The 23,831-nt window shown below is 42.4% G+C and overlaps 1 protein-coding gene across 1 annotated transcript in view; it reads left to right on the plus strand.

Moving 5' to 3' along the window:
- The window catches only part of LOC120060174 (semaphorin-3F-like), a 106,149-nt gene extending 85,898 nt beyond the window's left edge, over window positions 1–20,251 (plus strand). The window contains exons 15-19 of the mRNA XM_039009304.1: window positions 6,701–6,742; window positions 7,333–7,490; window positions 13,845–13,927; window positions 14,628–14,761; window positions 17,625–20,251. Coding sequence (XP_038865232.1) covers window positions 6,701–6,742; window positions 7,333–7,490; window positions 13,845–13,927; window positions 14,628–14,761; window positions 17,625–18,032 — 825 coding nt within the window. The 3' untranslated portion in view covers window positions 18,033–20,251. The remainder of the gene's footprint in view (window positions 1–6,700; window positions 6,743–7,332; window positions 7,491–13,844; window positions 13,928–14,627; window positions 14,762–17,624) is intronic.
- Window positions 20,252–23,831: the final 3,580 nt, after the last annotated feature.

The following is a 23,831-nucleotide window of genomic DNA, read 5'->3' on the forward strand; positions in this document are numbered from 1 at the left end:
GCCAAAGCAAGTGAGGTAGATAATATACAAAAGTGAAATAAACAATAAAAATTAACAGTAAACATTACACATACAGAAGTTTCAAAACAATAAAGACATTACAAATGTCATATTATATAGATACAGTGTTGTAACAATGTACAAATGGTTAAAGTACACAAGGGAAAATAAATAGGCATAAATATGGGTTGTATTTACAATGGTGTTTGTTCTTCACTGGTTGCCCTTTTCTTGTGGCAACAGGTCACAAATCTTGCTGCTGTGATGGCACACTGTGGAATTTCACCCAGTAGATATGGGAGTTTATCAAAATTGGATTTGTTTTCGAATTCTTTGTGGATCTGTGTGATCTGAGGGAAATATGTCTCTCTAATATGGTCATACATTGGGCAGGAGGTTAGGAAGTGCAGCTCAGTTTCCACCTCATTTTGTGGGCAGTGTGCACATAGCCTGTCTTCTCTTGAGAGCCATGTCTGCCTACGGCGGCCTTTCTCAATAGCAAGGCTATGCTCACTGAGTCTGTACATAGTCAAAGCTTTCCTTAAGTTTGGGTCAGTCACAGTGGTCAGGTATTCTGCCACTGTGTACTCTCTGTTTAGGGCCAAATAGCATTCTAGTTTGCTCTGTTTTTTTGTTAATTCTTTCCAATGTGTCAAGTAATTATCTTTTTGTTTTCTCATGATTTGGTTGGGTGTAATTGTGCTGTTGTCCTGGGGCTCTGTGGGGTGTGTTTGTGTTTGTGAACGGAGCCCTAGGACCAGCTTGCTTAGGGGACTCTTCTCCAGGTTCATCTCTCTGTAGGTGATGGCTTTGTTATGGAAGGTTTGGGAATCGCTTCCTTTTAGGTGGTTGTAGAATTTAACGGCTCTTTTCTGGATTTTGATAATTAGTGGGTATCGGCCTAATTCTGCTCTGCATGCATTATTTGGTGTTCTACGTTGTACACGGAGGATATTTTTGCAGAATTCTGCATGCAGTCTCAATTTGGTGTTTGTCCCATTTTGTGAAGTCTTGGTTGGTGAGCGGACCCCAGACCTCACAACCATAAAGGGCGATGGGCTCTATGACTGATTCAAGTATTTTTAGCCAGATCCTAATTGGTATGTTGAAATTGATGTTCCTTTTGATGGCATAGAATGCCCTTCTTGCCTTGTCTCTCAGATCGTTCACAGCTTTGTGGAAATTACCTGTGGCGCTGATGTTTAGGCCGAGGTATGTATAGTTTTTTGTGTGCTCTAGCGCAACAGTGTCTAGATGGAATTTGTGGTCTTGGCGACTGTACCTTTTTTGGAACACCATTATTTTGGTCTTACTGAGATTTACTGTCAGGGCCCAGGTCTGACAGAATCTGTGCAGAAGATCTAGGTGCTGCTGTAGGCCCTCCTTGGTTGGTGACAGAAGCACCAGATCATCAGCAAACAGTAGACATTTGACTTCGGATTCTAGTAGGGTGAGGCCGGGTGCTGCAGACTGTTCTAGTGCCCGCGCCAATTCGTTGATATATATGTTGAAGAGGGTGGGGCTTAAGCTGCATCCCTGTCTCACCCCACAACCCTGTGTGAAGAAATGTGTGTTTTTTGCCAATTTTAACCGCACACTTGTTGTTTGTGTACATGGATTTTATAATGTCGTATGTTTTACCCCCAACACCACTTTCCATCAATTTGAAAAGCAGACCCTCATGCCAAATTGAGTCGAAGGCTTTTTTGAAATCAACAAAGCATGAGAAGACTTTGCCTTTGTTTTGGTTTGTTTGGTTGTCAATTATGGTGTGTAGGGTGAATACATGGTCTGTTGTACGGTAATTTGGTAAAAACCCAATTTGACATTTGCTCAGTACATTGTTTTCATTGAGGAAATGTACGAGTCTGCTGTTAATGATAATGCAGAGTATTTTCCCAAGGTTACTGTTGACGCATATTCCACGGTAGTTATTGGGGTCAAATTTGTCTCCACTTTTGTGGATTGGGGTGATCAGTCCTTGGTTCAAAATATTGGGGCAGATGCCAGAGCTAAGGACGATGTTAAAGAGTTTTAGTATAGCCAATTGGAATTTGTTGTCTTTATATTTGATCATTTCATTAAGGATACCATCAACACCACAGGCCTTTTTGGGTTGGAGGGTTTTTATTTTGTCCTGTAACTCATTCAAGGTAATTGGAGAATCCAGTGGGTTCTGGTAGTCTTTAATAGTTGATTCTAGGATTTGTATTTCATCATGTATATGTTTTTGCTCTTTATTCTTTGTTATAGAGCCAATAAGATTGGAGAAGTGGTTTACCCATACATCTCCATTTTGGATAGATAATTCTTCGTGTTGTTGTTTGTTTAGTGTTTTCCAATTTTCCAAGAATTGGTTAGAGTCTATGGATTCTTCAATTACATTGAGCTGATTTCTGACGTGCTGTTCCTTCTTTTTCCGTAGTGTATTTCTGTATTGTTTTAGTGATTCACCACAGTGAAGGCGTAGACTCAGGTTTTCCGGGTCTCTATGTTTTTGGTTGGACAGGTTTCTCAATTTCTTTCTTAGATTTTTGCATTCTTCATCAAACCATTTGTCATTGTTGTTCATTTTCTTCGGTTTTCTATTTGAGATTTTTAGATTTGATAGGGAGGCTGAGAGGTCAAATATACTGTTAAGATTTTCTACTGCCAAGTTTACACCTTCACTATTGCAGTGGAACGTTTTACCCAGGAAATTGTCTAAAAGGGATTGAATTTGTTGTTGCCTAATTGTTTTTTGGTAGGTTTCCAAACTGCATTCCTTCCATTTATAGCATTTCTTAATGTTACTCAGTTCCTTTGGCTTTGATGCCTCATGATTGAGTATTGCTCTGTTCAAGTAGACTGTGATTTTGCTGTGGTCTGATAGGGGTGTCAGTGGGCTGACTGTGAACGCTCTGAGAGACTCTGGGTTGAGGTCAGTGATAAAGTAGTCTACAGTGCTACTGCCAAGAGATGAGCTATAGGTGTACCTACCATAGGAGTCCCCTCGAAGCCTACCATTGACTATGTACATACCCAGCGTGCGACAGAGCTGCAGGAGTTGTGACCCGTTTTTGTTGGTTATGTTGTCATAGTTGTGCCTAGGGGGGCATATGGAGGAGGGAATGCTGTCACCTGCAGGCAGGTGTTTGTCCCCCTGTGTGCTGAGGGTGTCAGGTTCTTGTCCAGTTCTGGCATTTAGGTCGCCACAGACTAATACATGTCCCTGGGCCTGGAAATGATTGATTTCCCCCTCCAGGATGGAGAAGCTGTCTTCATTAAAGTATGGGGATTCTAGTGGGGGGATATAGGTAACACACAGGAGGACATTTTTCTCTGTTAAGATAATTTCCTTTTGAATTTCTAGCCAAATGTAAAATGTTCCTGTTTTGATTAATTTAATGGAGTGAGTTAGGTCTGCTCTATACCAAATTAGCATACCCCCTGAGTCTTTTCCCTGTTTCACACCTGGTAGTTTGGTGGATGGGACTACCAGCTCTCTGTAACCTAGAGGGCAACCAGTGAGTCTGTCTCCTCTATACCATGTTTCTTGCAGGATGACAATGTCTGTATTACCGATTTCTTTGGTGAAGTCCGGGTTCCTGCTCTTTAGGCCAAAGGCAGATGACCTCAGGCCTTGGATATTCCAGGATGATATACTGAAGGCTTTTTGTTCCATAAAGTGTCCAATGTTGTTGGTCGTGGTTTGGCCTCAGGCCAGTAAGTGTGAGCAGAGCCTGCTGAGCATCTGGTACATGCCATTGGCTTGGGTTAGTGTAAGAGTGGGGGTTGGGCCTGTTTGCCCGCTCACTACCTGGGCGTATGTGTGACTTCCATGTTGATTCCCTCTTTGCAGGGGTGGGGTGCATGGGGTGGGCAGGAGTGGCATAGGTCTGATCTGAGGGGGCCTAAATGGGGTGTGGGCATGGTTGATGTGGGGGGGTGTTGATTGGTTGGGGTGGGGGTGTGGATGTGTCTGGGGGTGCTGTGGTCTGGATGTAAGTCCTCTTGGCGTGGGTCCTCTATGTGTAGGTCCAGGGGGGGGGGGGGGGTCCTGCAGGTCTTGGAGGGTGTCTCGCTGGTCTGGGTGGGGTGTCTATTGATCTGTTGCTCCTGTGTGAAGTGTTGGGGCTGCGTTTGAGAGCGATGTCCTTTAGAGTCCGGGCAAAGGTGGGCACTGCTGCCTTGTAGAGGTGGACCTGGTCATAGAGGCTGTTCAAGTCCAGGGTGGAGTGGTGGGCCAGGAAAACATTTGGTTTTGAGGCACAGTCATGGGAAATGCTTGCGTTTACCCGCTGTATTGTAGCAAGGTGGAAGTATTTTCGTGGTAGCAGGGTGGAGATAACCACTTGTGCGTTGGGGAAAGTAGAAGAAGCTTTTTCAATCACTCCCTTCAGTGATGTGGCCACCCTTTCCTGCTGTGCTCTCAGGTCGTTTGTGCCTGTGTGTATTATTATGTGGCTAGGTGAGCCTAGTTTGTCCTCAGACAGAAGGTCTAGGGCGCGCTGGGTGTTTGGACACCAGAGTTTAGACACACTGTGTTTGGGAAAAAGTTTTTTTTCTTCTATATATTTCCCATTTGAGTCCATAAGGAGAACAATCTGTGTCTTGTGTTTGTCCTCAGTGGGTGTGGAGGGGTTGTCAGGAGGGCTATCAGGGTGGCTGACAGGGGGGGTGCTCAGAGGGGGTGAGAGCTGCTGGGCTTGGGGTTTTTCTTTTGTCTGTTCTGCTGTGATGTCGACTCTATGGTCAGGGTCTGGTGTGGACTGTTCTGCTGTGGTGTCGAGACTTTTGTCGGGTGCTGAGGTGGGCTGTTCTGCTGGCTTCTCTGTGGGGATGGCCTCGTCTCTAGTGGGTTGTTCTCTGTCACACGCCATCCCCCTCAACCTCTCCTCCAGCAGTCTGATCCTCTCCTCCTTCCCCCTCACCCTCTCCTCCAGCAGTCTGCTCCTCTCCTCTAGTGCTCTGTTCTGCTCCTGCTCCTGCTCCCGCTCTTTCTCCTGTTGAAGTTGTCTCACCACTGTCCAGAGTGCAGATATGTCTCTCTCCACCTCCGGCACTCCGGGTCTGGTTAAGGGGGTGTTGTTGTGCTGGACTGTTGTCTGGGTCTGTGCTGACTGGAGTGTAATCACCTGCTGTTCTAGCTCCACCTGCCTTACCTCCAGCTGGGTGAATTTATCCTTCATTTCAATGAGGGAGAAGTACTCTGTGCTGGGAGGTTGACTGTCTGCTGAGGGTTGCTCGTCTGTGGGGTTATATGATGAAGAGGTCTGGTCTGACCCGCTTGGGGTGGGGGTATCTTTATCAAGGGAGAGCTTCTCCTGCTGGGCTAATTCTTTGATTAGGTGAAAGTCCAGCTGAAACTGTTTGGGGTTGCCCTGTACCAATACTGTTCCAGACTTATAGAGATTTATGTTAGCTGACTCAGAGTCCTCATTGTCAAGTATCCTGAGTTTCCACCCCTCGTTAACCCCCCCTCTCTTAACAGAGGGGTAGTGTGCTAATATAGCACTGTGCCATGCCAGGGGATGGTTTGTGTGGAAGATAAGGTTGCTGATGTTCCCATTTTTGTAATAGTCAGCAAAATGTGTCTCTTGATTTTCCATAAGGAGCTTCATTTTGTGATCTTTTCTTGCCTTATCATTCTTTACATACACAGGGTACTGTATTTTAATTGCCTCTGAACAGCGGGAGGCAGCTTCTAAGGCCTCTCCATTTGGTTGGGGTAGACTATTCGACTCTCCTGCCATTGTTGGGCTAATGGGCTTTGACACCTCTCACTTGACACGTCAGTGCTAGTTGAAGCTGTATCAAGCTTGGCAGAATTATGTTAGCATTCAGTCCTTATAAAGTAATGTCATGTATTTTTCTTCTTGGCTTTTGGAAATAGAATATAGTTTCAGACTAAACATTACTCACTCAGTTCCAGGTTGGGTGGTGTTTTCAGGTTTCTGTTGTTTTCCAGAGAATTTGCTGTATAGAATAGTAATCCTTGGTAGTTGGGAACCTTTCAGGTGATTCTGTAATTCCGTCCAAAATCAGGTTGTAGGTTTTGAGTTTTGATTTGAAGTGAGGGTTATGTTGTAGAGGGTAGCATCCTGTATGTGTTCCTGACAAAAAATCCAAGTTTATCTAACTCTAAATCTATCTTTTTTAAAGAAAATGCTGAAGAATGCAGGAGCTCATCTGATCGTGACCTCTACTCTCTGCTCTCTCTCTCTCTGTCTCTCTCTATGTCTCTCTGTCTTTCTCTATGTCTCTTTCTGTCTCTCTGCCTTTCTCTATGTCTCTCTGTCTTTCTCTCTGTCTCCGTCTCTCTGTCTCTCCCTGTCGCGCTGTCTCTCTTTATGTCTCTCTGTGTCTCTCTCTCTGTCTCTATGTCTTTCTCTTTTTTTCTCGTGTTTCTCTCTTTGTCTCTCCATGTCGCTCTCTGTCTCTCTCTATGTCTCTCTCTCTGTCTCTCCCTGTCGCTGTCTTTCTCTTTCTCTCGCTCTCTCTCTATGACTCTCTCTATGTCTCGCTCTCTCTGTCTTTTTCTCTCTCCTCTCTCTCTCTCTCGCTCTCTCTCTCTCCCGTTCTCTCTCTCTCCCGTTCTCTCTCTCTCCCTCTCTCTCTCACTCTCTCTCACTCTCTCTCTCTCTCTCTCTCTGCTTATACCCATGTATATTTTCAATAACTTTATAAGACTGATCAATGCATTGTCTTCCCATTCCAGGTTCCTACTCCGATTATAACAATGAAGATCTCGTCCAAAAGGGTAAGCATGTCTGTATAAAACCTTACCTAATAGACCTATATATCTTTCCTGGGATAAAGAGCCAAGGAGCTGAATTAAATGAAGGGAAATGATTTAGGAATGCCATGAACTACATGTAAACAGCTGTGGAACTAATGTGTCCCTTCATAATTCATAGAAGGCCTGCATGAAAAGAGAAATATGGAAAATGCATTCAACTTTAGTTTTGTCTTTCACTGTGATTAAAATTGTTGGCCATGGATACATGACATGACATCATTCTTAGAAAGGCTTGCAATTTTACAACAGCTGATCGTAAAAACTGAAGATTGTCTTAGAACAATGTAAATCTTTGTTATACAGAAAGGGTGAGCTCTCCCAATGTGCTCACAACTCTTCCAATAAGCAAATTATATTATCACATTACATTGTTATGGCTTTGATGGATTCTTATCCCCTGTAAACCTCTGCACTGAAAAAATGGAGAGCCTTCATAGAAGCCACTCTGCATCCTCTGATCACTGATACTCTGTGCCAGTGATATTAGCTGGATATTCCCATACTTTATCCAGCTGTGATCTAACATCCTCCATGGCTTCCTCCTCTCACAGCAACAGCTCTACGTGTCTTCTGAGCTTGGTGTTACCCACCTGGCCCTCCACCGCTGTGACGTGTACGGGGAGGCATGTGCTGACTGCTGCCTGGCCCGGGACCCCTACTGCGCCTGGGACGGAAAGTCCTGCTCCCGCTACTCCGCCTCGCAAAAGAGGTGAGCATCAGCATGAGCTGCTCAGAATGGCTCTATGGATTGTTGACTGGCTCTATACATTGTTGACTGGCTCTATACATTGTTGACTGGCTCTATAGGTTGTTGACTGGCTCTATAGGTTGGTGACTGGCTCTATACATTATTGACTGGCTCTATAGGTTGTTAACTGGCTCTATATATTGTTGACTGGCTCTATACATTATTGACTGGCTCCATAGGTTGTTGACTGTCTCCATAGATTGTTGACTGGCTCTATACATTGTTGAATAGCTCTATACATTACTGACTGGCTGTATAGATTGTTGACTGGCTGTATAGATTGTTGACTGGCTGTATAGATCGTTGACTGGCTCTATAGATTGATGACTGGCTCTATACATTGTTGACTGGCTACACAGATTGTTGACTGGCGCTATACATTGTTGACTTGCTCTATAGATTGTTGACTAGCTCTATACATTGGTGACTGGCTCTATACATTGTTGACTGGCTCTATACATTGTTGACTGGCTCTATACATTGTTGACTGGCTCTATACATTATTGACTGGCTCTATATATTGTTAACTGGCTCTATATATTGTTGACTGGCTCTATACATTATTGACTGGCTCTATAGATTGTTGACTGGCTCTATAGGTTGTTGACTGTCTCTATAGATGTTGAATGGCTCTATACATTATTGACTGGCTCTATAGATTGTTGACTGGCTCCATAGGTTGTTGACTGTCTCCATAGGTTGTTGACTGGCTCTATAGATTGGTGAATAGCTCTATACATTACTGACTGGCTGTAAAGATTGTTGACTGGCCGATATTGATCGTTGACTGGCTATATAGATTGTTGACTGGCTCTTTACATTGTTGACTGGCTCTATAGATTGTTTACTGGCTCTATAGGTTGTTGACTGGCTCTATAGATTGTTGACTGTCTCTATAGATGTTGAATGGCTCTAAACATTGTTGACTGGCTCTATATTTTGTGGACTGGCTCTATGGATTGTTGACTGACTCTATGGATTGTTGACTGGCTCTATAGATTGTTGACTGGCTCTATAGATTGTTGACCTTCTCCATAGATTGTTGACTGGCTCTATACCTTGTTGACTGGCTCTATTCATTGTTGACTGGCTCTATACATTGTTGACTGGCTCTATATTTTGTGGACTGGCTCTATTCATTGTTGACTGGCTCTATACATTATTAACTGGCTCTATAGGTTGTTGACTGGCTCTATAGGTTGTTGACTGGCTCTATACATTATTGACTAGCTCTATATATTGTTAACTGGCTCTATATATTGTTGACTGGCTCTATACATTATTGACTGGCTCTATATATTGTTAACTGGCTCTATATATTGTTGACTGGCTCTATATATTGTTAACTGGCTCTATATATTGTTGACTGGCTCTATACATTATTGACTGGCTCTATATATTGTTAACTGGCTCTATATATTGTTGACTGGCTCTATACATTATTGACTGGCTCTATATATTGTTAACTGGCTCTATATATTGTTGACTGGCTCTATATATTGTTAACTGGCTCTATATATTGTTGACTGGCTCTATATATTGTTGACTGGCTCTATACATTATTGACTGGCTCTATAGATTGTTGACTGGCTCCATAGGTTGTTGACTGTCTCCATACATTGTTGAATAGCTCTATACATTACTGACTGGCTGTATAGATTGCTGACTGGCTCTTTACATTGTTGACTGGCTCTATAGATTGTTGACTGTCTCTATAGGTTGTTGACTGTCTCTATAGATGTTGAATGGCTCTAAACATTGTTGACTGGCTCTATAGATTGCCTACTGGCTCTATAGATTGTTTACTGGCTCTATAGGTTGTTGACTGTCTCTATAGATGTTGAATGGCTCTATACATTATTGACTGGCTCTATAGATTGTTGACTGGCTCCATAGGTTGTTGACTGTCTCCATAGATTGTTGACTGGCTCTATACATTGTTGAATAGCTCTATACATTACTGACTGGCTGTATAGGTTGTTGAGTGGCTCTATAGATTGTTTACTGGCTCTATAGATTGTTTACTGGCTCTATAGATTGTTGACTGGCTCTATAGATTGTTGACTGGCTCTATAGGTTTGTTGACTGGCTCTATAGATTGTTGACTGTCTCTATAGATGTTGAATGGCTCTAAACATTGTTGACTGGCTCTATATTTTGTGGACTGGCTCTATGGATTGTTGACTGTCTCTATGGATTGTTGACTGGCTCTATGGATTGTTGACTGACTCTATGGATTGTTGACTGGCTCTATAGATTGTTGACTGGCTCTATAGATTGTTGACCTTCTCCATAGATTGTTGACCTTCTCCATAGATTGTTGACTGGCTCTATACATTGTTGACTGGCTCTATACATTGTTGACTGGCTCTATTCATTGTTGACTGGCTCTATTCATTGGTGACTGGCTCTATACATTGTTGACTGGCTCTATAGGTTGTTGACTGGCTCATTGTTGACTTGCTCTATACATTGTTGACTGGCTCTATTCATTGTTGACTGGCTCTATACATTGTTGACTGGCTCTATACATTGTTGACTGGCTCTATAGGTTGTTGACTGGCTCTATAGGTTGTTGACTGGCTCTATAGGTTGTTGACTGGCTCTATTCATTGGTGACTGGCTCTATACATTGTTGACTGGCTCTATAGGTTGTTGACTGGCTCTATAGGTTGTTGACTGGCTCTATTCATTGGTGACTGGCTCTATACATTGTTGACTGGCTCTATAGGTTGTTGACTGGCTCTATAGGTTGTTGACTGGCTCATTGTTGACTGGCTCTATACATTGTTGACTGGCTCTATTCATTGTTGACTGGCTCTATACATTGTTGACTGGCTCTATTCATTGTTGACTGGCTCTATACATTGTTGACTGGCTCTATAGGTTGTTGACTGGCTCTATAGGTTGTTGACTGGCTCTATAGGTTGTTGACTGGCTCTATTCATTGGTGACTGGCTCTATACATTGTTGACTGGCTCTATAGGTTGTTGACTGGCTCTATAGGTTGTTGACTGGCTCTATTCATTGGTGACTGGCTCTATACATTGTTGACTGGCTCTATAGGTTGTTGACTGGCTCTATACATTGTTGACTGGCTCTATAGGTTGTTGACTGGCTCTATTCATTGGTGACTGGCACGATACATTGTTGACTGGCTCTATAGGTTGTTGACTGGCTCTATACATTGTTGACTGGCTCTTGTTGACTGGCTCATTGTTGACTGTCTCTATAGATTTTTGACTGGCTCTATGCATTGTTGACTTTCTCTATACATTGTTGGCTGGCTCTATACATTGTTGACGTTCTCTATACATTGTTGGCTGGCTCTATGCATTGTTGACTGGCTCTATAGATTGTTTACTGGCTCTATAGGTTGTTGACTGGCTCTATAGATTGTTGACTGTCTCTATAGATGTTGAATGGCTCTAAACATTGTTGACTGGCTCTATATTTTGTGGACTGGCTCTATGGATTGTTGACTGTCTCTATGGATTGTTGACTGGCTCTATGGATTGTTGACTGACTCTATGGATTGTTGACTGGCTCTATAGATTGTTGACTGGCTCTATAGATTGTTGACCTTCTCCATAGATTGTTGACCTTCTCCATAGATTGTTGACTGGCTCTATACCTTGTTGACTGGCTCTATTCATTGTTGACTGAATCTATACATTGTTGACTGGCTCTATATTTTGTGGACTGGCTCTATTCATTGTTGACTGGCTCTATTCATTGTTGACTGGCTCTATAGGTTGTTGACTGGCTCTATAGGTTGTTGACTGGCTCTATACATTATTGACTAGCTCTATATATTGTTAACTGGCTCTATATATTGTTGACTGGCTCTATACATTATTGACTGGCTCTATATATTGTTAACTGGCTCTATATATTGTTGACTGGCTCTATATATTGTTGACTGGCTCTATATATTATTGACTGGCTCTATATATTGTTAACTGGCTCTATATATTGTTGACTGGCTCTATATATTGTTGACTGGCTCTATACATTATTGACTGGCTCTATAGATTGTTGACTGGCTCCATAGGTTGTTGACTGTCTCCATACATTGTTGAATAGCTCTATACATTACTGACTGGCTGTATAGATTGCTGACTGGCTCTTTACATTGTTGACTGGCTCTATAGATTGTTGACTGTCTCTATAGGTTGTTGACTGTCTCTATAGATGTTGAATGGCTCTAAACATTGTTGACTGGCTCTATAGATTGCCTACTGGCTCTATAGGTTGTTGACTGTCTCTATAGATGTTGAATGGCTCTATACATTATTGACTGGCTCTATAGATTGTTGACTGGCTCCATAGGTTGTTGACTGTCTCCATAGATTGTTGACTGGCTCTATACATTGTTGAATAGCTCTATACATTACTGACTGGCTCTATAGGTTGTTGAGTGGCTCTATAGATTGCCTACTGGCTCTATAGGTTTGTTGACTGGCTCTATAGATTGTTGACTGTCTCTATAGATGTTGAATGGCTCTAAACATTGTTGACTGGCTCTATATTTTGTGGACTGGCTCTATGGATTGTTGACTGGCTCTATAGATTGTTGACTGCTTCGATAAATTGTTGACTGGCTCTATAGATTGTTGACCTTCTCCATAGATTGTTGACTGGCTCTATACATTGTTGACTGGCTCTATACATTGTTGACTGGCTCTATTCATTGTTGACTGGCTCTATTCATTGGTGACTGGCTCTATACATTGTTGACTGGCTCTATAGGTTGTTGACTGGCTCATTGTTGACTTGCTCTATACATTGTTGACTGGCTCTATTCATTGTTGACTGGCTCTATACATTGTTGACTGGCTCTATACATTGTTGACTGGCTCTATAGGTTGTTGACTGGCTCTATAGGTTGTTGACTGGCTCTATAGGTTGTTGACTGGCTCTATTCATTGGTGACTGGCTCTATACATTGTTGACTGGCTCTATAGGTTGTTGACTGGCTCTATTCATTGGTGACTGGCTCTATACATTGTTGACTGGCTCTATAGGTTGTTGACTGGCTCTATAGGTTGTTGACTGGCTCATTGTTGACTGGCTCTATACATTGTTGACTGGCTCTATTCATTGTTGACTGGCTCTATACATTGTTGACTGGCTCTATTCATTGTTGACTGGCTCTATACATTGTTGACTGGCTCTATAGGTTGTTGACTGGCTCTATAGGTTGTTGACTGGCTCTATAGGTTGTTGACTGGCTCTATTCATTGGTGACTGGCTCTATACATTGTTGACTGGCTCTATAGGTTGTTGACTGGCTCTATAGGTTGTTGACTGGCTCTATTCATTGGTGACTGGCTCTATACATTGTTGACTGGCGCTATAGGTTGTTGACTGGCTCTATACATTGTTGACTGGCTCTATAGGTTGTTGACTGGCTCTATTCATTGGTGACTGGCACGATACATTGTTGACTGGCTCTATAGGTTGTTGACTGGCTCTATACATTGTTGACTGGCTCTTGTTGACTGGCTCATTGTTGACTGTCTCTATAGATTTTTGACTGGCTCTATGCATTGTTGACTTTCTCTATACATTGTTGGCTGGCTCTATACATTGTTGACTTTCTCTATACATTGTTGGCTGGCTCTATGCATTGTTGACTTTCTCTATAGATTGTTGACTGGCTCTATAAATTGTTGACTGGCTCTATAGGTTGTTGACTGGCTCTATAGATTGTTGACTGGCTGTATAGATTGTTGAATGACTCTATACAGTAGGTTGTTGACTGGCTCTATAGGTTGTTGAATGTCTCTATGCAGTAGGTCGTTGAGTGGCTCTATAGGTTGTTGAATGGCCCTATAGATTGTTGACAGACTCTATATGTTGTTGAATGGCTCTATATGTCGTTGAATGACTCTATTGGTTGTTGAATGGCTCTATAGGTTTTTGAATGGATATTTGCTAAGTTTTATGGCTTATTGATTGTTGACAGGCTCTATACATTGTTGACTGGCTCTATGCATTGTTGACTGGCTCTATGCATTGTTGACTGGCTGTGTAGATTGTTGAATGGCTCCATGGATTGTTGACTGGCTGTATAGATTGTTGACTGGCTGTATAGACTCTTTACAGTAGGTCGTTGACTGACTCTATAGATTGTTGAATGGCTCTATAGATTGTTGACTGACTCTATATGTTATTGAATGGCTCTATAGGTTGTTGAATGAATATATGCAAAGTCTTATGGCTGTATGGATTGTTGACTGGCTCTGTGGAATGTTGAATGGCTTTGCATTTGCTTGGTAATTTATTCTCTTCTCTTATTCGGGAATACTGGTCTGACCCCTTTAGACGCAGCCGGAGGCAGGACGTCAAGTATGGGAACCCCATCCGGCAGTGCAGGGGCTTCAACTCCAATGGTAAGACCAGTATTTGCCAGTTCTAGTGGGTGGATGGGTTAGAGATTTTCAGTGGCGGTGAATTCATCTCATTCATTTTGAGAGGACTGACTTAATTTATGCCATCACGTGCCAGCATTTGTATAAAATTCTCCCCAATTTTGTGATATCCAATTGCGACCCAATTACGATCTTGTCTCATCGCTGCAACTCCCCAACGGGCTCGGTAGAGGTGAATGTCGAGTCATGCATCCTCCGAAACATGACCCGCCAAACCTCGCTTCTTACACCTGCCTACTTTCTTACACCTGCCTACTTAACCCAGCTGCACAAATGTGTCGGAGGAAACACCGTTCAACTGACGACCTAAGTCACCCTGCAGGTCCCCGGCCAGCCACAAGGTGTCGCTAGAGCGCTATGTGCAAAGTAAAGCCCCCCCGGCCAAACCCTCCCCTATCCTGGATGATGCTGGGCCAATTGTGCACCGCCCTATGGGACTCCCGGTCACGGCCGTTTGTGACACAGCCTGGGATCGAACCTCGGTCTGTAGAATGCCTCAAGCACTGTGATGCAGTGCCTTAGACCGCTGCGAATCTCAGGAGGTCCCACATGCCAGCATTTTCTTCAAATAGATATAAATAAAACATTGCTCTTTTGGATTTTTGGTCTTTGTGGGACCTAATACTGAATCTATGGTTGCCATGGTGTCTTTCTATCTCAGCTAATAAGAACACCCTGGAGATGGTGCAGTATGGGGTGGAGGGCAGCAGCACCTTCCTGGAGTGCCAGGCCCGTTCTCCTCACGCCGCCATCAAGTGGCACCTGCAAAGGGACAACAGTGACCGCCGTAAAGAGGTAAGCAGCCATCTATGACGCACACAATATCACTCAAACTAGTATTCTTCCCAAAACACTGTTGAGATCTACAGGTATACTCTCTGCCCAATTGAACTTTATACTCAGACATATTAAGGGATACCATGAACTAAGGTAACTTGAACCATACATCACCTCTCTGACAGGGAGTTTATAGGTTTAGGAGTAAATCTCTCTAGAAGGACGTGATGTTCCTCTCTGTCGACAGCACTTCTCATTCTGTTACATAATGATGGTGAAGAGTCTTTGTCAGGCTGCTGTATGTTTCATCTGATATCTGAAATCTATTGATGTATTACTGTTGTCAGTCTATTGATGTATTACTGTTGTCAGTCTATTGATGTATTACTGTTGTCAGTCTATTGATGTATTACTGTTGTCAGTCTATTGATGTATTACTGTTGTCAGTCTATTGATGTATTACTGTTGTCAGTCTATTGCTGTATTACTGTTGTCAGTCTATTGATGTATTACTGTTGTCAGTCTATTGATGTATTACTGTTGTCAGTCTATTGCTGTATTACTGTTGTCAGTCTATTGATGTATTACTGTTGTCAGTCTATTGATGTATTACTGTTGTCAGTCTATTGATGTATAACTTTTGTCAGTCTATTGACGTATTACTGTTGTCAGTCTATTGCTGTATTACTGTTGTCCGTCTATTTATGTATTACTGTTGTCAGTCTATTGATGTATTACTGTTGTCAGTCTATTGATGTATTACTGTTGTCAGTCTATTGATGTATTACTGTGATAAAGAGACAACATCCATCCAGACATGACAACCAGGTGGTTGGTTTTCAACCTGACGTGGTAAAGCCCAAACTTTCCCATTACCCAAAGGATGGGCCCATACATAAAACAACATAAGACCAGCTCATGGTTTCTCACCCTGATGCTTTTGTTAAAGTTTTATGGTGTAACTTCTGTTGTATTGGCTTTTCTGTTGGATTCTGCCTATCCCCATTGGCATGACTCAGTTGGCAGGGCTGTTGCTCAGCACATCTGATTCTGGGTAGAAAAGCTGTCAGCTGCTAATAACACTCTTGAATATGTATCAGGGTAAACATCAAGAGACAATGGAAAACATCACTAGAGCACTTATTGAACTGCAGGTCAATGTGGATTGTGTTAGTCGAAGAATGTTTAGGTAGTCATAACACTGATATAGTGGTATAGTTGGTGGTTGGTGATGATGCTGTGCTGCCAACAAGAGCAGGAAATTAGCTGTCAGCTTGGCCTCTCCTGTTTCTACCCTGGCTTTACATCATACCTTATTTCTTCATAACTCTCAGAAGTCATAACTCTCTCTCTATCGCTCTCTGTCTCTATCGCTCTCTCTCTTTCACTCAATTTCAATTCAATTTAAGGGCTTTATTGGCATGGGAAACATGTTTACATTGCTAAAGCAAGTGAAATAGATAATAAACAAAAGTGAAATAAACAATAAAAAATTCAAAATAAACATTACACTTACAAGTTTGAAAAGAATAAAGACATTTCAAATGTCATATTATGTATATATACAGTGTTGTAGTGATGTGCAAATAGTTAAAGTACAAATAAAAATACATAAATATAAAATATATTTACAATGGTGTTTGTTCTTCACTGGTTGCCCTTTTCTTGTGGCAACAGGTCACAAATCTTGCTGCTGTGATTGCACACTGAGGTATTTCACCCAATAAATATGGGAGTTTATCAAAATTGGATTTGTTTTCAAATTCTTTGGGAGTCTGAGTAATCTGAGGGAAATATGTGTCTCTAATATGGTCATACATTGGGCAGGAGGTTAGGAAGTGCAGCTTGGTTTCCACCTCATTTTGTGAGTAGTGTGCACATAGACTGTCTTCTCTTGAGAGCCAGGTCTGCCTTCGGCAGCCTTTCTCAATATCAAGGCTCTGCTCACTGTCTGTGCATAGTCAAAGATTTCCTTAATTTTGGGTCAGTCACGATGGTCAGGTATTCTGCCACTGTGTACTCTCTGTTTAGGGCCAAATAGAATTCTAGTTTGCTCAGTTTTTTTGTAAATACTTTCCAATGTGTCAAGTAATTATATTTTAGTTTTCTCATGATTTGGTTTGGTCTAATTGTGTTGCTGTCCTGGGGCTCTGTGGGGTCTGTTTGTGTTTGTGAATAGAGCCCCAGGACCAACTTGCTTAGGGGGCTCTTCTCCAGGTTAATTTCTCTGTAGGCGATGGCTTTGTTATGGAAGGTTTGGGAATCGCTTCCTTTAAGGTGGTTATAGAATTTAACATCTCTTTTCTGGATTTTGATTATTAGCGGGTATCAGCCTATTTCCGCTTTGCATGCATTATTTGGTGTTTTACGTTGTGCACAGAATATTTTTGAAGAATTCTGCATGCAGTCTCAATTTGGTGTTTGTCTCCTTTTCTGAATTATTGGTTGGTAAGCAGACCCCAGACCTCACAACCATAAAGGGCAATGGGTTCCATAATCGATTCAAGTATTTTTTGCCAGATCCTAATTGGTATGTGGAATTTTATGTTTCTTTTGATGGAATAGAAGGCCCTTCTTGCCTTGTCTCTCAGATCGTTCACAGCTTTGTGGAAGTTACCTGTGGCGCTGATGTTTAGGCCGAGGTATGTATAGTTTTTTTGTGTGCTCTAGGGAAACGGTGTCTAGATGGAATTTGTATTTGTGGTCCTGGCAAGTGTAACTTTTTTTGGAACACTATTATTTTTGTCTTTCTGAGATTTACTGTCACGGCCCAGGTCTGACAGAATCTGTGCAGAAGATGCTGCTGTAGGCCCTCCTTGGTTGGGGAGAGAAGCAAACAGTAGACATTTGACTTCAGATTCTCTCTCTCTCATTCTCTCAGATGCGCTCTGACGGGCGGGTACTGAAGACAGAGCAGGGTCTGCTGCTGCGTTCTCTCCAGCCCTCAGACTCCGGGGTGTACCAGTGCACGGCCACAGAGAAGAACTTCAAACACACGCTGGTCAAGCTGCAGCTAGTGGTCCTGTCCAGCCGAGCCGTCAACAACCTCCTGGTGGAGGGTGGGGGCCTGGGGCCGTCTCCGCCCAGCGCGGGTCAGTACAAGGACCTGCTGACCATCCTGAGCCAGCCAGAGATGGGCCTGATCAACCAGTACTGTGAGGACTACTGGCAGCTGGGAGATGCAATGATGGGAGCCATCAAGGGCAAAGACACGGAAGAACTCAAGGAGCAGAAGAAACCACGCAACCGCCGACATCACAGCGAGGGAGAGGAGGAGGTGGAGACATGAGGGGTCCCTTAACTCTTCCAAACCTCAACGGCACTCTACAGAAACTGGGAAAGACTCAACTTAAGAGAGTGACTAGGTGAAAGAAAATCAAAAAACACACAGTGGTAAAAAACAAGAGGCATACAAACACCCTACATCCCTTTGAACAATACAGTATATGATACACAGTATTTATTGTAGGTTGTATATAGAATCAGTCTGTGGATTTCTTTGTACTTATAGAAAAATGCTCTTTGTGTATAGGTACCTTTTGGGCAAATGTTATTGTTATTATTGTTATTAATTGTATTATTGTTGTTACTGTCATTACAACATTCTTCATCTTTCCATATTTAGACATTGACAGCTCTGTTTGGAATGTGTAAACTGGCATGTAAAGGCTGTTCATTGTGAACTGAAAGGTGTCATTGTAAACAGAGAAATTAACTGAGGGTTGGGGTAGATGGAGATATATCTATCTTGCTTGTTGTTTGCTTTGACAGAAATGCAATACTCATATTAAGGGCTCGCCAGGAATTGTTTGAACATAGAGTAACATCACCATCACTGCATAAGGACAAAGACTCCTCACTTTAAGTTTCAAGTTTTATTTGTCGTATGTACGGGATACACATGGTATACACCATCCAACAAAATGCTTACTTGCAGGTTCCTTCTCGACAGTGCAACAACATAAAGAAAATATTAAAGATAAGAATACGAACATAAAGTAAATGTCTCAGTAGAATAGAATAAACATTTTAGCATTAGTATAATACAGGAAGGCACAATTTATTGTCCAATGTTTACACGTGTTTTAGTGAAGGGGGGATTCGGGGGCAAGTTCAATGGCAGAGGATGCACAAATTCCTCCACTCATTGGATAGCTATCCCTGTGAACCTGGTGTCTAAATGAGTATGTTGAATACCCTTGCTATTTTATTGGCTCCCCAAATAGGTTGATGGTTTTTATTTCTGGCTTCATTGGTTATTCCTCACTGTACAGTATATGCCTTTGTCCCAGGCAAACCAGTTGTTCTAAATGCTGTGTTACTATGTATCCTACAGTATGCATGAAAACAGTTCTACATGGCCAGGATCAGGGAAGGTATCAATATATCAAATGTTTCCAAGGCAATTCATATTTGTGTGAGGGGGAAGGTTGACACTAAGATTGTTATTGAATGGCCAGGTCAATCGAATAGATATGTTAACAAAAGGATGAAAAAAGGATTCAAATCTTACCTTTGAGCCGCTCAATTGTGGTAAACTACGTTGTGAAAATGGTCAAGTAAAAGTCATCAAAAGAAACAAACACCATAGATACTTATCAAATAAACATTCTAAGGCTTTCTTTGGTTTATCTAAACATCCAATGGGATTGAGTGTGAGGGAGTAAAGAAAGGGTCAAGGTTTTGGAACAAAGGGCATTATTCTCTTATCTTTAAAAGATTGACTTGAATCTTATGGAAGGTATTAGATATTCAAAACATTGGCCAGGGCCAAACCTAGCACACTTTGGCCAAATACATTTTATTTTGGTTGACAAAAACAAAAGCACAATTCAGCTTGAGATGGTGCGATGCCCAGATCCCTTTTACTTAAGCAGCCATTTTGTTTCTGACTAGGAGCCATCTATTTTCATTTATTGGTGAGTTTGGCTTTACATGTACAAAAATAAAAACGTCCTTACAGAACAGAGCATTGAACAATGTTGTGACACTTACTAACCAAAATATTTGGGAAGCTGGCTTTTCATTGTGTGCATGAGTATGTATTTGTACTGTAATTATAAAACAAACAAAAAAACTATGTTGTAGTTTTTCTGTTCTTCCAGTGTACAGGTCAATGTCAGCCAAGGTCTGAGGGACAGCCTCAGAGAAAAACAAAATGGATGAGAACTACTATGTGTAATGTACCTACAGATATTGACATGCTTGCCCTTCCACTCTTCACTATAGAATACTATTCATTCCCAGAATAAAAGCAGACAGCCACTGCTACTCTCCTCCAGTTGAAAACAGGGTGTTACAGCAACAACAACAAAAAGTCTTTTTAAGATGTGTCTTTAGTTTTGGAGTGTTTTTGTTTTGTTTTGCTCGGTTAAGACTTTCTGAAAAAATATGAAATGCACAGACAGAGTTGACGTTATTGTAATGACTTGTGTAAATGACTTTCTCTTCCCTTTCCATTGTTGTTGCTGACTAATAAATTAAAGCTCTATATTTATAAAAATGGAATGGTCTACTTTTATTCTGATGTGTCCATATTATATTTTAAATATCACTCAGACCTTTTGGGATTAAATGTTCCAAGCTTCCTCAGAGAGAGTATGATGAGCTACTAGCCATTTGGGGCAGACAAGGGCATCACTGGCAGCTTGACTGACAGTGATGCTCTATTACTTTCTAAGACAGAATCCTCAGAGGAAATACATTTACATTGTAGTAATCTAGCAGAGGGTCTTATCCAGGGCACCTTACAGTAGTGAGTGTTTACATTTTTGTACTGGTCCCCCATGTCAATTGAACCCTGGTGTTGCAAGTGCCATGCTCTATCAACTGAGCCACATGGGACCCAATAGATGAGGGGGGAGATGAGATTAACAGTGTAAGATGAATACTGAGGCTGTTCCCACCATCAGCTCGCTGTGTGCCTCTCTCGGATCAGCCCGACAGTAGTCTGAGCCCCCTGCTGTGGCTACCTGAATATGCACACTTACTGCTCTATTCAAGTTTTAAGTTCCTCGGTGTACACATCACGGACAAACTGAATTGGTCCACCCACACAGACAGCGTTGTGAAGAAGGCGCAGCAGCGCCTCTTCAACCTCAGGAGGCTGAAGAAATTCGGCTTGTCACCAAAAGCACTCACAAACTTCTACAGATGCACAATCGAGAGCATCCTGTCGGGCTGTATCACCGCCTGGTACGGCAACTGCTCCGCCCACAACCGTAAGGCTCTCCAGAGGGTAGTGAGGTCTGCACAACGCATCACCGGGGGCAAACTACCTGCCCTCCAGGACACCTACACCACCCGATGTCACAGGAAGGCCATAAAGATCATCAAGGACAACAACCACCCAAGCCACTGCCTGTTCACCCCGCTATCATCCAGAAGGCGAGGTCAGTACAGGTGCATCAAAGCAGGGACCGAGAGACTGAAAAACAGCTTCTATCTCAAGGCCATCAGACTGTTAAACAGCCACCACTAACATTTAGCGGCCGCTGCCAACATACTGACTCAACTCCAGCCACTTTAATAATGGGAATTGATGGAAATTATGTAAAAATGTACCACTAGCCACTTTAAACAATGCCACTTAATATAATGTTTACATACCCTACATTACTCATCTCATATGTATATGTATATACTGTACTCTATATCATCTACTGCATCTTGCCATGTTTATGTAATACATGTATCACTAGCCACTTTAAACTATGCCACTTTATGTCTACATACCCTACATTACTCATCTCATATGTATATACTGTACTCTATACCATCTACTGCATCTTGCCTATGCCGTTCTGTACCATCACTCATTCATATATCTTTATGTACATATTCTTTATCCCTTTACACTTGTGTGTATAAGGTAGTAGTTGTGGAATTGTTAGGTTAGATTACTTGTTGGTTATTACTGCATTGTCGGAACTAGAAGCACAAGCATTTCGCTACACTCGCATTAACATCTGCTAACCATGTGTATGTGACAAATAAAATTTGATTTGATTTGATTTGAATCAAACCCTTATTGCAGTATTTACGCAGTAGCCTGATTTCCAATGGTCAAATTAACTCAGAGTTGTCTTGGGTACTGTATAAAAACATGCAACTACTACCAGGGTGTCCCCCATCACAGGTATGCTTTCCCTTTTCAGAATTAGAAGTGTGTGGGCACGGGATGAATATTGTAAATAAAGACACGGTGTAAACATTGCTATGGCGGGTTTGAATGAACTTCAGACTTAGGGCTCTATTCAATCTGTAGAGCTGGGGCCTCATTTATAAAACGGATTTACAATTTTTGATCTTAAGTATGACTTATGTAGAAAACCACGTATAATAAATTGTTTATAAAACCTTACTTGACATAGACATGATCTTATCTCTACGCAAAGTCTAGACTTAACGTAAGCGATTTTCCTGCTGGTTATGTAGGGGTGTTGCAGTTTGGGAAGCATATGCGTCCAAGCCTGTTGTGAACTTTGCATTAGCTTAATGAACAATTTGTTAGAAATGATCAATTAAAGGTGTGAGGAATTAAAAAAAGGGTGCATGTTCTGTAATAAGAGTGTCAATTTTTTAGTAACCAAGTAACCATGGCTGTTCTTGCGTTATTGGAAGATATTGAAAACCGTGCTTTTAGAAAGGAGAGAGTTTTCAGAGACGTGAATGACTTTTTTTGCATGATGATCGCTATCGTCTCCCAGGAAATGTTCTGTTAGATTTGTGCGCGGATTTAGCCCCTAGTCTGGAAAGGAAGACACGCTGCAATCATGCCATACCCGTATCTGTCCAAGTAGCCTACTGTACACTCTGTGATTCCTCGCTACTGGGACATTCCAGATGGAAATTAGTGACAGGTTGGGTATATCTCAGCCGCATACTGCCACAAGTGATCGAGGCGATTCTACACGTTTGTCCACGAGATACATTCGTTTCCCATTTACAGCCGACGAACAGGCGCGCGTCAAAGGCGAGTTAGTCCGCTCATTTAATTTCCCAGGGGTCATAGGTGCAGTTGACTGCACGCATATTGCCTTACGCGCACCGTCTGTAGGTGAACATGTATATTGTGGCGACCCGCACAGACAGCTGTGTGTTATGTGTTAGGCTAGTAGGTGGTTGTGTTGTACTGACCAGTACCCAGTGTTCGCGGGGTCCGACATGCCAATCAACCTGCTATCTGCCAATCACGGGAATGCCTGGAATGTTCTGATGCCGGGCATCCTGGCGGTTGGCGGAGTGGCGTGGAGGGGGGTTGGGCAGGGGGATGGAGCATTGGAAGTTAAGACCAGGTTTAGCCTTTGTTCTCCCTCTTTTACGTCTGGGCTTCACAAGAGAAGGTCACAATTGGCTTGTGGGTTATCTGTCATTTATTTGGCGTGTGCTACGGCCCAAACAGTAGCCTGTGTAAAGTTGGTTTAATAAACCGTCAACTCGCAAACTCAAGCCTCTGTCTGGACAATTGTTCATTTATGATCTTGTCAGGTCATTACAATATGTTAACAGGAAGAATTTCCGTTAATTGAATGTTCAGATCATCTGCGATGTCCGTATGCAACTACTCAAAGTGGCCAGGGTCTACGCACGACTCATTCATCTGCGCCACAGCAGAGTAGCCCTGCGTCTAGAAGCTGGTGAGAGTGAAGGCGGGTGACTTCTCTGCAAAATAATGTAACACAACGGTTTTACCCTATTAGGTGACAGGGGCTATCAACTGAAAACGTGGCTTTTCACTCCCTTTGCCGATCCCAGAACAGCAGAGGAAATGCGCTACAATTTGACGCACGGCAGAACAAGGTCGGTAGTGCAGCGCACTATCGAACTGCTGAAGGGCAGGTGACGTCAATTTTAAGTTAATTTGAGATTTATAGAGCACAGGCTCTGTGATCTGGGCTCTGTGTAATAATGGCTGGAATGGAATAAATGGAACGGAGTCAAACGTGGTGTCCATGTGTTTGGTACCGTTCCATTAACTCCATTCCAGCCATTTCAATGAGCCTATCCTCATATAGCTCCTCCCACCAGCCTCCACTGGTCTCCACTAAAGCAGGAACATTGCCTTTAAATGTACATCATGCTGTCA

Source organism: Salvelinus namaycush, chromosome 2 (genome assembly GCF_016432855.1).
Source record: "Salvelinus namaycush isolate Seneca chromosome 2, SaNama_1.0, whole genome shotgun sequence".
NCBI classification, from domain to species: Eukaryota; Metazoa; Chordata; class Actinopteri; order Salmoniformes; family Salmonidae; genus Salvelinus; species Salvelinus namaycush.